Source organism: Tachypleus tridentatus, chromosome 4 (genome assembly GCF_004210375.1).
Source record: "Tachypleus tridentatus isolate NWPU-2018 chromosome 4, ASM421037v1, whole genome shotgun sequence".
NCBI lineage: Eukaryota > Metazoa > Arthropoda > Merostomata > Xiphosura > Limulidae > Tachypleus > Tachypleus tridentatus.
Window position 1 is genome coordinate 73,544,355 of NC_134828.1, and position 19,422 is coordinate 73,563,776.

At 31.3% G+C, this 19,422-nt stretch overlaps 1 protein-coding gene across 2 annotated transcripts in view; it reads right to left on the reverse strand.

Moving 5' to 3' along the window:
- Nucleotides 1-1,035: 1,035 nt before the first annotated feature.
- The window catches only part of LOC143249434 (uncharacterized), a 51,270-nt gene continuing 32,883 nt past the window's right edge, over nucleotides 1,036-19,422 (reverse strand). Inside the window, exons 5-9 of one of the 2 annotated variants that reach the window (XM_076499273.1) lie at nucleotides 18,230-18,366; nucleotides 17,182-17,259; nucleotides 15,788-15,881; nucleotides 14,196-14,559; nucleotides 1,036-5,971 (exon numbers count right to left, since the gene is read on the reverse strand). In XM_076499273.1, the coding sequence (XP_076355388.1) occupies nucleotides 5,859-5,971; nucleotides 14,196-14,559; nucleotides 15,788-15,881; nucleotides 17,182-17,259; nucleotides 18,230-18,366 (786 nt within the window). In that variant the 3' untranslated portion in view covers nucleotides 1,036-5,858. Of the gene's footprint in view, nucleotides 5,972-10,660; nucleotides 12,222-14,195; nucleotides 14,560-15,787; nucleotides 15,882-17,181; nucleotides 17,260-18,229; nucleotides 18,367-19,422 lie in introns of those variants that run through there. The other variant, XM_076499272.1, reaches the window with a different exon arrangement.

Genomic DNA, 19,422 nt, shown 5'->3' on the forward strand with positions numbered 1-19,422 from the left:
AACAGACTCTCATAATGAAAATTCTCAGCAGGGAGTCTTCAGAGGAAGACAGCCCCTTCAATCAAGTGTTTTGTTCCTTACAATCTATGGGAGCCAGGCTACACTCAGAAATCAGTTGAGTATTCCCTTGATCATTTTGTAGGCTAATTGGAATAATAAGGATATTTAAGAAATTACAGTAGATGCATAACACTTTTTATGATAAAATGTAACTGAAATAATGGAAACTTCAGGTATTCATGAAAGCCAGTGTTAAAAGTAGGATTTGAGATCAGATTTGAACAGATCTGATCAAGTGCATTCTAAAAAACATAGTTTTACATATTTTTCTGTTACCTTGTCAATATTTTTAAAGGAGGACATTTTTTTTTGTCCACCCCCTGTATCTTCAAACATTTGCAATGCCGAGTATTCCACTTGTCAACCACATCTGGGAATTCCTCAAAGCACTCTATCTGGTGCCTTCTCTGAGAAAGTAAACTGACTGTTTTGTAGTTGCCTTTTTTCTATTTACTCTGCACTGTATGAAATTCACTGCTGTTATGAACTTTTTGAGCACTTGATTATGTCTCCACATATACATCTCCCTCTTGCTTATGTTTTGCAGGCCAGATGGTCAAGAGTTTATATGAACCCCACACAGACTACACTATGTATCAATCAGAGCTTCCATTTCCCCAAGCTTGCATCATTTACTAACTGGTCACAGATGAACCTGATAACAAAGCTAATTTGTAGTAGTGCCATGTGTCATATGCTATTCCATGACAAGGATCTTTGCAAGGCCTTATCCCATGTATTCCATTGACCTTGCTGTCTTTACTAAACTGCTAAACATGCACAACTTATTGTAAAAGTATTAGTTTACAAAAACAAATTCTCAATATTTATATATAGTCAAAACCAATGAGTTAAAACAGTTATAAAACTTTGTAGAAAATATATCTGGAACTGGCAAATAGAAAACTTCCAGTATTGAAGACACCCTTCTCAGTATAATCAGTAAGGTCTGAAATAAAGAAAATGCTACTTATCTCAGCTTCTTTGATCAGGTTTTTATTTTGGTAAGAGTAAAAAAATGGCCATGTGTACAAATATACAGGTATTGTTTTTCACAAGACTACAACACTCAAAAAAGCAAAAACTTTCCTTTGGACAACAAACCTTTTCTGATTTTCACTAAGTAAAACCATTAAGCTGTTCTTGAACAATATTTTCCCATAAACGTTAATTAATCACACACAACTAATCATATTTACATCCAATGGTTCGATAAACTTTGATTTACAAATATGAAAAAGAGCAGAATTTGTTATAAGCAGTCCCAATTACTAGTGGAAACAAAACAAATGCTGGTAATGTTCAAAATGTTTGGATACATCTCACTACCGTACATATTTTCTCTCTAAAATTTACCTATGCATACAAATTATGAAACAAAACATTTAAAAGACAGATGGATCCCTTATGAAATTCCCGATCTGCTGAATGTTTTAAAAGTTTGCATTATTAGACAGTAATCAAAGCACAAATTATTAGTAGTCATAGAAATTATATTTTACTTTATGGTCAAAATAATAATTATCATTCTCTTCCCTTCCTAAATCATGTTGTTTATTAAGTTTACTTATGACTGTTTTCAGGAAGACAAGATGGTAATCACCCAGTTATTATATATTATTCAAATATTAGAAATATTAAGTAAAAATGCTGAAAAGAAAAGTCATTTATATATCACAATTTTAGAACATTCTATAATTAGAATAGCTGATGCTATCATTTGAATGACTTCTGCTCATAGATGCGTAATGCTATAATTTCAAAAGAATAATATATTAAAAGAACTTCTTCCACATATGGCCACATATAACATGTTTTATCTCTAGGCTACAGCTTCGAACATGTCCCTTGTAAATTTTAAATCTGTTTTTTCCCCTTATATAATACAATACTAACAGCATATAAGTGAAAACAAAGAATAATATTTTATCATACGTTAACAACACTGCATCTGCCATATTCAACTTTGGGTCTGAATACCAAAATTCATCAAAACAGCTCATACATAAGTACTAAATCATAGGAAGTGAATAAAAAAAAAGATATATACATAGTAGAAGTGAATGAAGAGTGTTTTTATACAAATTTGTTAGATATGTAAGGATCATTATTAAAATAAATGTATTGGTGATATGGTGCCTTACACCAGCCTCAGTTATTCTACCTGATAAAAAAAAACAAAATACATAAGATTTGACTTTATAGATGCATAAGTAAAATACAGTTGTAAATAACTCTGAATTGTTTAATCTACATAAACCACAATACAACATAATTTCTGACAGAAATGAACTGCATTTGTTTTGACCTTAAGCTTCACAGTTTTTCAAATTATTACATTTTCTATCAATAATCATTTAAATGATTCATTGTGCTTATCTTTTCATTGCATAATTTTTGTGTTTGTTTTGAGATTTTGATATATATTTACAGAAAAGAAATATATCAATATTACATCAAAAACATTTTCCATGGAGGTAGTAACATTAGACATTTCAACTTAACTGATAGAAAAACTTTACCATTCTTAGAAGACAAAAACAGATAGGGAGAAGGCATTAAACCTGTATGATTGTACAAAATAAATTTACATTATAAAAAAATTATATATTACATGTTAGTTATGAAAAAATAAATTATAAGTCATTTTGACAGTTGTGGGGAATTCAAAACAATATCTATCACAAAGACCGACTTTGAAATAACAAGAAATCAATAAAACATAACTAAAGATAATTTATAATTTTTGTAGAAAAAAAACAACTGAATCTTAAATATCTCCTTCTGCCTTCTTTGTTTTAGAAAAAATCATCTGTCATTGTATCATTTCTGAACAGTCATCATATTAATTGTACAGTTTGTAAAATACATTATAAAACCATTTTGCATTAGTAACTTGAGAGATCAAGTCCCCTTAAAAACATCTGATGCATCTAGTTATCAACAATTGCACATACAAAATTTAAAATTCCCTATTAGAACATTTCAGGAAGCCACACATAGATACATAAAAGCATATATGATTATGTTCCAATAGTTTCTTATCACAATCTTTATAATAAATGCTTGCATATCCAAATTTAAGTAGTGCAGCTGATTTGACCATAACCCTTTCAATGCTAAACCCACTCATATGATACATGGTTCTGAAAGTTATAAACCAAAATGAAATAATTTTGGAGTTCCTTCACAACTCAACAGTGGCAGTGTTTTAGGTAAGAAATTTTATCAGAAATGGTAATGCTATAGATTTTGTTCTTATTTTTAGCCCTTTATATGCAATTGTCTTTCATAACTTAATTTCAATTTTCTTTTATTATTATTTTACCAGTTAAACCCTGGTTAGTGCATATAGCATTAACCCTTAAACAGCAGGAATGTTGGAGATAGCAGCATCAACTGATGATGGCCACCGTTAAATGCTTTGCACAAGCCCTAAATCAAAGTAAATCTTTTGCATCAGTGCCTTAAAAACAACAAACAGTTTTATAAAATGTAATATATTCCCAACACAGAAGTATGTTCTGCTATTTTGTAAATAACTTACATCTTCAATAACTTCAAACATTTACAATATTTAGAGTTTTCCTACTTTCAATAAATTAACAATTATTATATCATATTCCAATGACAACATCTTTCACAAACATTAAAAACTGTTTAAAACTATGGTTGAATTTTCTTCAGCATATTTACAGTAATTTTTAGTAGAAGTGAAGCCAGAAATAGCTAGCAGCATTTGGAATGCTTAAACTTCCCTTTTTCTCTATAATTAGTTAGTAGAGTTACAATCAGTCACCAGCATTACAAACACAAAGAGCCAATTATTATCTTCCAATCTCCTGAGGCTTGTGCAATATGAAAAACGTCCACAATGACTTAATATTTGCTATCCTAATGCTTCGTCAGCTATGATTACATGACTTACTTGCAAATAAGTAATTTTACTGATAAATAAAAGATAGATCTAAGTCACTTATCAAAATAGTTAAACAGAATTATTTCTTACTTATCAACTCTGAAGATGGCTGATCCTAGCCACAGAGTAATTATTTGTGAACAAAAAAAAAGTATGAAACTAGCTCATCACCAGAGAATGGACAGACTGACCACTAAATGAGTTCTTGTTATGATACTGAGCTCTAAGATTTTGTATTGGACAACAGTATAATTTGTTGTGTTTTACCCTGTCTGGCTAATATCTATATCCTGATGTGACACATATATTTACAATTGCAAGTAAATTTCAAGTCACTTCTATTTCCCCTCAGAAAACACCACTTGCTTGTGCTCAAAACTTGCACTTTATCCAAATTAGAAAGCTTAGGAACCTCAACCCCTCTCTTGTTGTTCTGAAAGTTCTAAAACTCTAAACTATCTTATAACAAATAATTAACTAATAAATAAAACTATAAAATATTACTGTTCTGCATTATTTGTTGTACTTTTCTATGCTACATGTATATATCTTAAATTTTTGGTTATTTAAAAACAGTAATGGTCTAGAACATTCTTAAAAGTCCTATTTGCTACTATCAATACAAACAAGTATAGCTAGTTAAACTAGACAGAAAGTCAACACCATCTTGAAAAACTTTTCAAAAGAAAACTAAATTCACTAAACATACTAGAACATGTGAAACTTCTGAGCTATTAATTTTTATTATTAAAAGTAAACAAAAGTTATTTAACCTAAGCATAGACAATAAACTTTAACACTTGTTACAGAAACCCATTTTCTAAGTTTGCAATTAGTTTGTAAAGTCGTTATTTAAATTATTAAATAAATTTTCTAAAAAAATATCAAATTTAAAACTGCCAGAACTGTAACAAGTACTTGTAAATTTCGTATTATTACTATGAAACATTTTGAACAAAATTTGTACAAGCATCATTTTTGTTACTGAAAAGTACAAGCAAAACTTGTATTATGCATATATGTCGTATATTTAATAATAACAAAAATTCAGACCTTAAATTCTTATCTAAACTAATTACCTTAAGCAGTTTTTACCATTAAAGTGTACAAACAACAATAACAATGAAATTTTTCTTAATAAATTTAGCTAGTTTTTTCACAAGTGGAAATTAGTTTGCAAATTTATCAGGGTATGCCTGCTCTCTTCTAAGGTACAAATTATATGAAAAATCAGTTTCTTTATATAACAAACTTATTATTATTATTTTTTGATTGGGTTTTCTAAAGACTTTGATTAAACTACAATACTTAAGAACTCTGATATTTCTAGAAAAATTTCAAATACTACTATTTCAATATATTGCAAAAGAATTCATTTTTCTCATGAAACTAGTTTTTCTTTTTTTTACAAAGCACAGGGAAGTTATTACCTTCAGAAATAACTTCTGCTCTGTATTCATTGACTTAGAAACAGCTACCTAAATTCGAAGCTCAATGTCAAAACAATTAAACAATGAAATATTAGAACTGACCTTAAAAATCACAATATATTCATATATTACAAACTATAAAACCTAAAATCAATTCATGTATCAGTCTCTTCTTTCATGATTGTGGACTTTGTAATGAATCTCTATACCAGTTAAAGTAATAAAGGACAGATCAATGTGCTGTGCACAAGTCTAGGCACTAATGTCCAAGAAACAAGTGTTTATAATTCATGAAATACGGACAGGACAAACATATTACATTTTGTGATGAAACGTATTACTTTCATCACTGTAATTCACCTGTGGTGATGATTTACTGCTCATTGTTGTATATCATTTCTGGGATACTGCAGTTTTGCTTCTGATCTGAGCTCAAATATCAATATGTTTCAGGTTCCTTCTTTTAGTCTATAAAGTCCAGCACGAACATAGCGAACAAGGTCGGAGAAAGAGCTGTGAAGGGTTAAGTGTCCACAGCTTTTGTCCAGAGCATTGAAAAATTCTGAAACAGAAATACTTCAAGTATATATGTAAAGCTAGATTAAACACTGATATTTAATACAATTATTACATTTCTAGAGAAATTTCTCCTTGTTATTTTCACATAAAATGAAATGTACATTCAGGAATTTCCAGAATCAGACAATGTTGGAAGAATAAAAGGGAAAATTAACATAGTATACATTTTTTTAAAAATAACCCTGTAATGAAAAGTAAAAAGTAGATAAATTTATATATTTTTACAAACTTGATAATGAAGGTTAAAAAAACATTTGCAAAATATTTTTTTGCAAGTGATTCCTATAAATAGTGATAGGATCTCCCATGAAAGATTTTGACTGAGCAGTTTAACCTCTCTACTTACATGTTTACTAAGCTGTGAATTGCAATACATGAAAGAAGAGATAGAATACTGGCAGTTAAGTGATGCCTATGTCACTACAAAACACTACTTTGGCCTTGAATTTGATTGACAGGAGGCCCTGAGATAACTTCCTCAGTCAGTCAGCTGGTAGTTGTGGCTACTGACATTGTAGTATGCCCCTTTTTAGGACACCAATGCTGAATAGAGTTAATAAGCACACAAGTTTATGTTTTTTATTATTTCTAATATAAAAACCTAACCCATCAAGTGAAAACTTGAAAATACTACAAGCTGACGACTGCCCTTCATTTACTACAACATCTGTCCCTTGTTTTCTTATCCTTCACTGTCATCTGACAAGAGTTTAAATAAAGCATGGCCCTTTTTTTTTTATCCAAAAAGGACCAGTGAAGCTTCATAGTTTCCCTTTATCAGTTAAAAAAAACTCCAGTAAGAGGTTATTCTTGTTGGTAGATCCATTACATCAAAGGAAAGTAACTATTTTTTTCATCTCATTTTGTTGAGGGGATTCCTACAAACTGCTCTGTGAAATAACTGACATGGCTGATTTTCTTGCCAAGATGAATGATCAGGAGGTAATGAAAGATTATTATTCATAAGAAATATGAGCAAAGAAGTTTTTTTTATTCTTATATTTCTTCTCCTTGCCTCTGAACCATGTCAAGGTGCAGTATTTCAATTCTCTTGTGTCCCAAATCCACTCAGATGTTACATTTGCTAGTGTCATTGTTCTCCTTGCCTGAGAACAACACAATGGTAAAGATTACTACACACATCTAAGTTTGTGCTAACTGTCAAAGTTCACACTCCTTTTCTGCAAGGTCTTATCAAAAGTGGAAAAGCAAAGAGAAAGAAGTAGCACATCTTAAGCCACAAATAATAACATCACGTATAGTGATGCACATAAACTGGTATCTCCACTTTTGAAGCATATTTATCTATCTGCTGTATATTCTACACAACAAACATCTTGATTTAAACCTCCACCTAAGTCCTTTCATCCTGTGTTAGGGCTCCGAACTGTCCAGCAGAAAACCAACCTCTTTTTCAGAGCAATTTGGCTCTGGTCCATCTGTCTCCAAAGTGAAAAATTGTTGTACAATCTAATTTTTGTTCCATGGACCATCATGTGATGTCACATATTGTCCATGAAAGCCAATCAATTTTCCAAGGTCAAAAATAAAAAGGGAAACTTAAAGGATAAACTTCCTAAAGGCTCCTTTCAAAGAACTTTCTTCTTATTTTTATTTATTTACAGGAAATCTGTGAATTTCATCATCATTTGTCAGATTTCTTTCAAGCACAAGAAAAAATAAATGGCAATCATGTCCACAGGGGAGTAATATTGTTGGACAGCCAGCATACTTTCTCCATGCCTGTCCCACTTACTACATTACTAGAGGTTAATACCATCTTTGTCTCAAGTGGTCAAAATGTGCTTTCTACCTGTCACATAATGTTGAAGTTGATCACATTTGTATAGTGTTGTAACTGACCTCAACCTTTTTTTATCTTAGGACATTCTTAATGCACACAGTCCACTAAGAATTAATGAAATACTGTTGGGGAAATAGATATGTATGATCATAAGTCCCTCCCCCCTTCAATACTGTTATTTCCACTTTTTTTCCCACATCCCAAGTCAGGCACTTCTATTGTTTTGTTCATTTTCTCTTCTTCCTTTTTCTTTATTTTCCTTGTAGAAAGGTAGAAAATAATCCACAAGATGTGGTAATCTTCCCATCATTCTAAGGGAGGTTGTCTACAATCAATGCCACCCAACTTGCAATCTCCAGAGTAGGCTAAAAAAAAGGTCAAGTGGCCTTCCTCCAACATTCTGTCAGTGCTTAAACCTACCAACATTTAAATGACTGTATGGATGGAGTAAGTAACTCCACTCGTACAAACAACATAGCCTTTCAGAAGATGAAAAATCAAAATAAAATGAAATCTTAAAGTAACGTTATCCTTTACCACCAGTTCTAGGCACATGTTGAGTAACAACTACAAACTACATTGAATACACCAAGTGAACCACTGCAAGTGGTTTTAAATTATTTTTCATCCTAAACTGTTTGCGTAGATTTCTTCAACAAGTGGGAATTGCACTCTGATCCTGAACTCCATCAGGGTGATGCACAAATTGCTATGGTAGCAGAGACAATGTTTGTGAGATTTCTCTCTGACTGGTTTTACTTCCCTAATAAAGCACATACTCTCTTATATCATACATCTTGAGGAACAGGCATATGTACTGTGCTGAATATCTGTTGTGCCCTTACTCAACCTTAGACTGACTATGGGTTTCTGATTTAAGCTACAGGCAGAGGCTCTGCATTGAAGATGCTGTATTTTGTTCATCATCAAGAGTTTTGGATCTACACACGGGTTTTCTACACTTCTCCAATCCAGAATCTGTACACAGAGTCCTATGAATTTCAACTTCACAACTCATGTACATAACTTTCTTTGTAATAAATGACACTGCTGAATTTGATGATCAGCCCCACCATGTTTATCACTGTTTACCATGACAATCTTTTCACTGAGTGACTTAAAGAAATGAGATACTCCTAACTGAAAGTACTGATTTCTCTTTAATAAATTTTTCTTGAACCATTCTTCCATGTTCATTTCTATGGATAACAGGAATTCATGTGATTCTGTAGCTCTGCCACGGTTTGCAGCAACTCAGTTTGTGCTCATAGAATCCATTCCATTCATTTTAACTTGTGTTAAAACTCCTAAGTTGAAAACAATCTCATTTACATAAGTTAAATGAGTATACTAATTGCATTACCAATAACAATTCTCTTGATAGCCCTGGAATAGCTAGTATCAGTTGTTATCCATTTCTCTTGAATATTCAAAAACAAATACGTCTGTCATCATCACTTTTTGTCTATCCTTTTTTTCATGGAATTCTATTCACGTAAGTAATTAAGGGGACAAGCTTTCTGACACCATGGTAAAACCAGACTTCACTGGTGGTTAACTCACATAAAAAATACTAAGAGATGAATTAAAATGTTAGAGAGAAAAAATTGTCCTGACTGGTCTCTTCAGTAGTCATATTCTTTTGACCCATCACCTGCTCAACCAACAAAATAATCTGTCAATGTGCAATTGGTGTCATTAACAACTGTCTGCATTTTACTGTCTGATAGTCACTATGACATTCTGCAAATGTCTTATTTTACACATATTTTAACTGCTCTTATCTTATTGATACTGGATAAAGTCATTGGTTACAATGACACTGACCACATTTATCATAATTACAGCTTTTATGGGCCACAAGTTTTTAGATTTTATTTACTTTCTTTTAGAAAAAAAAAAGTCTATATATGTGTGTGTGTGTATATATATATACTTCACTTCATGTTAGATAAACAGAACTGTTTCCATTTAAGTAAAGCATAGTTGTTTTTAGAAGCAATAGTAAATCTCAGATTTGTTTATATAACATTAACTAATCATACATTGTATAGATCACTTGTTGTAAAGCAGTGATGGTTATATTATTGCATGATAACATCTTGTAGCATATGGAACATACAAGGCCTCTGATGTGCTATAAATACACATCCAAAATGTAGTTCAACATAGAAAGATAGATCTACAGAGTGATTGTAACAAAGAGTGCATAGTGACAATTTTTAAGAAATGTTGTCACAGACTGCATTGTAATGACAAAGTGGATAAAAATAATTGTCTTACCAATTGTTCTAAAGTAATTGAACCAGAGTTAAAGCTCTGAAGACATTTATGATAGCCAATAGTGTAATAACATTTGTGTATACTTTTGATTTGTTTTAATATATTACTTTAAAACAAGTGGATTGTGTGCTGAAATGCATCTCCAACAACTTTACCAACTGTAAAGAATCCAACCCACACATAGAAACATGATACTTTATATTTCTATACACAAACAAAGTTGCTTGATAGGTAGCTCTGGTACTTTGTATCACAAACTCTAACCAATTATACTATTTATTTACACCACTTCTGACAGGAATACCAGTAAAGTCTTCAAATACTATAAAAACTTTTATCTTCATTCCTTTTATTTTTATTAGTAGACAAAATATCCTTCAAAAACCTATATACTTGAAGGTAAACTTATACTGTTAACCAAAGACTTTGCCACAAAATGTTCAATAACGTAATCATAATATTATCATAATTATCCAATATACATCTGTGAAGTACAAGAATTTTACAGACTATTTTCTGTGTGGGAATAATCTAGACATCATTATCAGCATTATCAAAACTTAATGACAAAACTCTGTCTGCACATAAAATGTAATGGATTTATTTCTTCATAGAAAGTTTACACAAGAGTAAAGAAATTCAATTAACATTTGACATTAATCAAACATTAATCATTCATATATATATTGGTTTATGAAACAAAACTTGCTCTATATGTTTTAGGAAAAGAAACTTCTAAAAAAATATTTATTTTATATATGTAAAAACAGCTCCTTTGGGTTGAGAAAATTTTTTACGTAGAGGAGTGAACAACGTTCCGACCTTCTTTGGTCATCATCAGGTTCACAAAGAAAGAAAGAGGTAACTGACAGGTAGCTGACCACACGTTTGAAGGGGGTTATATAACTGAGTGTAAGAATGTAGAGGGCGTGCTTAGATGTTTGAATATATAATTTTATATCATTTATTTTATTTTTTTTTAATATAGGTATAAAGGTGTTCCTTTGCATTGATTTATTTTGGGCTTGAGTTGTAGTACAAGTAAGGCTTCTTTAATTTTGGATTTGCTTATGTTTGTTTCTTTATTTAGTATTTGGGTGTTTTCTATGGTTATGTTTATTTGATTTGCAGTGTTTGAAAACGTGTGAAAGTGACATTTTGTGTTCTTTGAATCTGGTTTCCACTTTTCTACTTGTTTCTCCAATATAGAAGTTGTGGCAGTTATCACATTGTATTTTATAAATAATGTTGATGTGGTGTTTGTCAGTGCAGTTTTTACATAGTATAAACCTTAGTTTTGTGCCTGGTTTTTGAATAAATTTGGTATTAACTGGAATGTCATATTTTGTTACTAATTTTTGCCAAATGTTGGTTATTTGTCTGCTGATGTCGGGAATATATGGTATGCAGCAGTATATGGTTTCGTGATTTTTTGATCCGTGAGATGTATTTACTTTTGTTGGTTGATTTTGCTTTCTGTCTAGGTGTGTGCGTATAATGTTTTCTACGGTTTGTGGAGAAAACTTATTGATGTTGATGAAGTATTGTTTTATTTTCTCTAATCCACCATTTATTTTGTCTAGTGTGCATAGTTTTATGGCTGTGTTTATTTGGTTTCTTAGTATGTTAAGTTTTTGTTTTGTTTCATGTGCTGAGTTTCAAGGAATGTATAGTCCAGTATGGGTGATTTTTCGATGGATTTCTGTTTTAAATTGTGTATCAGTTCTTGTAATTTTGAGGTTAAGAAATGACATTTGATTGGTTTCTTCCTGTTTACATGTGAAGTTCATGTTGGGATGTATAGCATTAATGTGATTGAAAAAATTAAGTGTGTGTTCTGTAGATGTGAATCCCGCAATAGTGTCATCTACATATCTGTACCAGTATAGTGGTGGATGTAATGCTGTGTTAATTGCTTGTGTTTCAACTTCTGTCATAAAAATATTGGCTAGAACTGGTGATACTGGGTTGCCCATGCTTAGGCCATTTGTTTGTATATAGTTGTGGTTGTTGAACATGAAGTTTGTCTTCACCATGGTGAATTCTATGAGGGTCGCTAATTGTTTGCTGGGAATGTATATAGATGGGTTAGGGTCTCGGATATAGAGTTCTAAGGCTATCTTGCAGACTTCAAGAGTTGGGACTTCTGTAAAGAGAGATATAACATCAAAACTTGCCATTAAGGCTTTATGATTAAGTTGCTTAAGATTAGACTTGAAATTAAAAGAGTCTTTGATGAATGAGCTGGCTGATGTTACATATTTGGAAAATGCCCATGCTATGTATTTACCAAGATTGTAATTAAACGATTCATATGTGGACATTATTGGTCATAATGGACAATCTGGTTTATGAGGTTGGAGATGCCGTATATTTGTTGTGTGCGTGAATCGGTTTTGCATAGGTAGGAATAAAGTGTTTTTGAAATTGTGTTGGCTTTTTTCATGTTTAGTTGCATTTTGTGTGTCTTTGTTGGATTTGTGTTTATTGGTTCAAATTTGTTTGTGTTTGATAGGATGTTCTTCATTTTTCCAGATGTTCATTGTGACTATAGCATTTCCTTTATCTGCTTTTAGAATTTTTATGTTTTTGTCTTGTTTTAGGTTTTTGATGGAATTAATGTCTCTTTTTGTAAGATTGTTTTTTAGCTTTCTGTTTTGTGAAATTATGTTGATGGTTTTGTGAGAAAATTCTTTGAAAAAATAATTTAAGATGTTGTTTTCAGATGTTTCTGGAAAATATAAACTTTTTAATTTTTCTGGAAAATTTGACTGTTGGATGTCAATAAAATTGTCTAAGTTGTCTTCTTTCTGTTGGTTGTTTTCTTGTTTTTGTTTTCTGTGGAAAGTATCACAAGTCTCCTGGCTAGGTCTTCTAAACATGTTTTTCAATCACATTAACGCTATACATCCCAACATCAACTTCACATATGAACAGGAAGAAAGCAATCAAATATCATTTCTTAACCTCAAAATTACAAGAACTGATACACAATTTAAAACAGAAATCCACCGAAAAACCGCCCATACTGGACTATACATTCCTTGGGACTCAGCACATGAAACAAAACAAAAACTCAACATACTAAGAAACCAAATAAACACAGCCATAAAACTATGCTCACCAGATAAAATTAATGATGGATTAGACAAAATAAAACAATACTTCATCAACATCAATAAATTTCCTCCACAAACCGTAGAACTCTGATGAGAAAAAATTTAACCTGGATGGTCCAGATGGCTTCCAATGTTACTGGTACGATAAGGATATCCCACTGGAGACAATTTCTACATGACACAGTGGAGGAGGTTCCATCATGGTCTGGGGTGCTTTCTCCTTCCATGGAACAATGGAGCTTCAGGTTATACAAGGTCGTCAAACAGCAACTGGCTACATTGGCATGTTGGAGAGAGCATCCTTATTGACTTGTGTGGAAATGACTGGATCTTTCAGCAGGACAACGCTGCAATCCACAATGCCCGCAGGACAAACAGCCTTTTCATGGCAAATAATGTGATTCTTTTGGACCATCCAGCATGTTCGCCCAAAATGAACCCCACTGAAAATGTTTGGGGGTGGATAGCAAGGGAAGCCAATAGAAATGGATGTCAATTCCAAACAGTGCATGTTCTTTGTGAAGCCATCTTCACCATTTGGAATAACATTCTAGCCAGCCTTCTGCAAACACTTATATCGACCATGCCAAAGCAAATGTTTGCAGTTATTCGCAACAACAACTGTACAACTCATTATGGAGATCTCTTGTTGGGCATTTCCTACCCTGTTTAGGACTTCTTTGTGGTATGGTCTTAAACCTTTGACCAGCTAGTATTTAGGCTAATTTCATAGAGTTCACATTTTCCCTATTAAATGCTAAAAAAGTTGTTATTTTTATTTTCCCTTTTCTTATTTTCATCTTTCGAAGCTCTACTCAAGTAAGTGGTTGAGTCTAACAACAAAAAATGCATATTTTTTCTTTATGTTCATTAGCCTTAAGATTTTGGCCAGCAGTGTATATAAATAAATTATTAGACATTCTACAGTCCTAATTATCCTTTCAAACATTTTTATAAGCCTGCCTATAACACACCTCATTAGCTAAAAGATGCACACTTACCTCTTGAGCCACTATGTTCAATCAGACAATCTGCTTCCTCCCAGAGATCCACACACAAATGAAGGTTAGTAAGAAGAATATTTTGCTTCACCAAATTACTGTAAATATTCTGAGGGATTCCAACAGTCTGATGATGTGTGCTTGGCAAGTGACTGGGGGCTAATGTGTAACAACTGCTATGGCCTTTTCTGGACTGTAGGGTATTACAGTACCCAGTCAACTCACTACTACTGTACCCACTACTCTGAGATCCTGCTGGTGAGGGTGTAGGTGAGTGTGGGGAAGGAACACCATTTGGACCTGGCCCTCCACAGTTTATGTGGTGGCATGGAGAAGGATAAGAAACCATCTGGTTGGCAGGAGACTGTCAAAATATATACAGAATAATATAAAATTCAAACACTGAAATATTTATTTCAGTTTTTATACCTCAAACCCTTAAATTGTTTTAACTTCTCCAACTGTATTCCTGGTACCTGACCTACAAGTTTTTGTAAAAAAATATCCTAATTATATTCTGACAGAGTTTTCCACACCAAAGAATTTTCTTACACTTGAAAATAACATTTTTATACTTCAGATAATATTTGTAGATTAAACATAGCAGATTATTTACATTAATGATATCCCTTCTTAAGAAACCTTAGTGTACACACATAACTTTACATTAAAACATTCCTTTACCTACTTCATAAATTATCCTTATCAGCTTCACTGAAGTTATTAAAATCTAACAAAAATATTTTTAACTCTAAAGTAACAACTTAAGCAAATCCAGTGTCTGATATTTCCCATTTTCTGAGCAAAGTAAATTTTTTTTTATTTCCTGTTTTAAAGCAAAAAAAAATGAATGTAGGGCATAACAGGAATATTATATGATCCTGTGACTCCTGTCCTCATTAGAATAGCAGTAAGTCTATGGTGAACATGGAAAATAGCCCAATGAGGCTTGGCTCTAAAATAAACAAACAAAGCTATGCCTCCTATTAAAATGTTAGGGTGTTTCAAACAAAATAAATTTAGTCAATGTAGGTGTCACTATGATAGTATATCTATTGAGAGAAAGTTATCAAGAAAAAAAAAGAGGGCTAAGACAGTTTCCACAAGGACAAGTTGTCTAAAAATTGTTGTTGTCTCAGTTCATGAAGTTGATGATTCAGATGTCAATGGAGCTCATTTATGGTTCCTCTTTACTCTAAATTTTTGTACAGATCATCTTGTGTACTTTATCTATTAGGTTTTTAATCAAATACTTCTAGTTATAGCATGGTATGATAGATTCAAGTTTATGGCAAAGTTAACATCAAAAATATAAATTGACCTTTTTCAAAATAGGTCACCATTTACAACCAGTTTGGAAGTTGAAACAAAATCAGTTTCACTTTCTGAACTGGTTTTAGACACTTTAGATCAAAGTTTAAAATATACAATAGCAAAAGTGAAAAGTCTTTATTATTAGATGTGATGTAGTAAAAATTAAAACCAAATGCCACAGTTTAAGACTTGGCTAAGTAATGAATTCAGAATTAAATAAATGTTTTAAATTTTAGAGTAGATTAGTGAAAAATGTCTTAAATTATCATAAACCTCACCTTATGAAATTCACTTAATGAATTGTGTAACTCCCTGATTTCAAATCTTTGAAGACGATAAAGTTTTAAGTAAAGCAAGGATTGGCACCTCAGGCTGAAAACAACATGAAAATTAGTCAGTACAGCAAAATGTCACTTTTCTATCATCAAATAAGAAAATATCTTACAAAGCAATATCTTTTTACATGGAATTTAACTTTTTGAGGACATTTAACTACAACGCACATTAATTTTTCAAATTACACTTACAAATCAGTATATGCAGTTATTTGATAATCATTTATGATATGACAATGTAATACTCATTTCCTTCCATTTTCACTGAAACATCAGTTAACCAAAGCTATTTTACCTACTTTATATAAGAATGATATTCCTTTATTATATAGCAATTTAATACCCATTTCCTTCATTAAAAAACTAGTTAACCACACTAACTTCATTCAGTATACATGGATTGCATTTAAAACAATAATAATTGTGTTTTGTTCTCTTCAAAAACCAAAGACCTTTCACCCATTCTGCAAAATAATGATATTAATTTATTATATAGCATAATGTAATACCAATTTCCTTCCATTTTCATTAAAAAAACTAGTTGACCACACTAACTTCATTCAGTATACATCGATTGCATTTAAAACAATAATAATTGTGTTTTGTTCTCTTCAAAAAACCAAACTCCTTTCACCCATCCTGCAAAATAATGATATTCATTTATTATATAGCATAATGTAATACCCATTTCCTTCTACTTTCATTGAAAAATCAGTTAACCAAACTTGTTTCATTCAGTATATAAGGATATGACATGAAATAGTAATGCTAATTTTTTTTCATCAAAAACCAAATTTATTTGACCCAATTTACATAAGAATAATATTTATTTATTATATAGCAATGCAGTACCCATTTCCTTCCACTTTCACTGAAAAAGCAGGTGACCAATCTTATTTCACTCAGTATGCATATAAATAGCCTTAAATTAAAATAATAATGTTTGTTTTCTGTTCTACTCACAAATATGATTTTTTTCAAACAATTATGAGCCATAATAACTTAATAACAAACAACTATTTATAATTCATTTACCAAAAGAAAATAAATATAGCAGTATTAAGTAACTAGACAACTAAATTTTAATCATGTCTCTGGTGATTTTGTATGTCACACTACTACTATGTACATTCTCAATTTTTAAATTATAGATATTTGGTTTACATTTTATCATTTTGATAAATTAATTCTTTCTTACCGTTAGTAAAGCACAATTACCTTTTCTTACTGATACCAAAACACAATTATTTCTTACTATTAACAAAATATGATTAATTATTTTTTGTTAGCAAATAATTCTTTGATACTATTAGTGAAACACAAGATAAAAATCCTACCTTAACACTGCCAATCTTCTGTCAATATTTCCAGAGCTAAAAGTGTGCTCAATGTTTTGGAAATTTGATGAAATATGCCTGGAAAATTTTCAGTAAAAACACAAAATTATGCAAAGAAAATAATAAGTTTGTAGACTTTCCTTGTGGAAAATTTAAAAGAACAAATCAGTAATAACTAATACACATTAACCACAGTTACCAACACCTTTTGCTTCTCAGACTTGCACCATAAACCCTTCAATCAACAACAACAAACACTTTAAGCCTAGTTTCTCTACATGATTTCTATCTCATAGTTATTTCACCTTTTGAATACAGTGTATAATTAAAATAACTTTTAATTTCTTAATATTCTGTCACTTTCACTGATATTAACAGTTAATACTAGCCTACAAAGGGAACAAAGATGAAGAGACATAATAACTGTGATATTTCCCCATCACCAAATAAAATACTTAAGCTTGTTAATCATATTTTCTTACCAAAATAAATAAAAAATAGTATTTTCATAAACTCACTATTTGTTCACCAAACTTAAATTCTCCTTTTACATCAACTATATTGAAAGAATAATGAAAGATAATTCAAATATGCAACTATTATTTTAGTATTTATATTAACTATACTTTTATTAAGTAGCTTAATAACCTGGTAACAGTCTGTACCAAATGTTTCATGTTTGGATCTAAATTATTCTGTAACAATAACTACACAACAATTTTTTCAACACACTTTCCTTATGTTCTAACAACAATGTACTGTTCAACAATATGTTAACCACTCATTGGTGAAAGTGTTGAATTATTTGGCAATATCCAAACACAATTTAAACCAGTATAAGTTCGGTATTATTGACTACACTTAATATTTTTAAAAGAGCACTCCTGAAATTAACTATAAAGTAAAATGCTGAATAAATTCAAAAACTATTTGTGATGTCTATAAAGTATTTTCATATTGTTTATCGTATTTTCTTTACTTCCAAACTTTTTATTACACCTTCTCTACTTCAGTCAACATTATGTAAGTTAAACACTGACATACATACCTAATTAAACCTAAAGTTTCTTTGTACATTGTGTATACTTTGTCACTGTTTACGTGATTTTGCTCCATTGCATTGCCTGTAAGTGTGAAGTACAAGACTGCCTCCAAATACTTCATTGCTTGAACAGTTCTGTCCACCTAAAACAAAAGTTTCCAATATGGTTCCATGATAAATACCTTGTTTTCTAGCATGTTAATGACATTGAGATAAAAAGAAACAATTACACTGTAAACCTGTATTAAACAATCCACCTATCTTATTCATACCATATGCATGCAATAATTTTAAATAGCATCCAAACTGTTGCAATGAGACAATAAAAAAGCTCTTATACATGATACTAAGTTATTTCACACATAAATGCACAAAATGCATTCTATTATAAAATTTGGAAAACTGTTATTGTAGGAAATGGCAATGAATAAATTAAATGTTATAACAATAACAAAGATGCCAACTATCTCAAATGACTGAGCATAATGATTGTAAACAGAGCCCTTCATCATTTGCAGCTACTAGGCCTGACCAATGTCTCTAAGTTGTTTATTATTATAACTATTATTTATTACTGCTATAGATTGCTCATTTATGACTGTGTTTTGTGTATTTAATAAATAAATGTAAAATTTTTTTTTTGAAATTCTTTTTCATATTCTGAATTCTTACTGATAAATGTTGTTATCTGCATTATTTTTGTCGTCACCTCAGCCTTTTGTTGGTGAGATGCCAATTTTGTATGTCTGGAACAATTGTTTATCCCGTCATGTGCCACAGAAAAATCGATGTGACAAACTGTACAAAATGCATGACTGTCACTGACTTTTGATGCAATGACCAGATATTTTGCACTATACTCTTTCCTAAATTTTTGATTCACAGTTTTAGTCCTTTTAGATTTGCCAGAAACAAGATAATCTGGTGAATGAGACCTCTTTTTTCCATCTTGTGAATGATCGCATTGGTGTTTCTATGCCGCTTATAAAACAAGAAATACCCATCTACGCGAGCACTGATTGGCTAACAAGCAGTGATGACGTAACTATGGATTCTCCTATGCACCCAGTATGGAGAAGGACACCACACTCAAAAATAAAGTTCTCCATGATGGGAAACAGCAGTGTAAAGGGAAAATCATAACCCCTATTGTAAATTTACATGCAACCAGATAAATATTTTATGAAGTTGGGAGATGC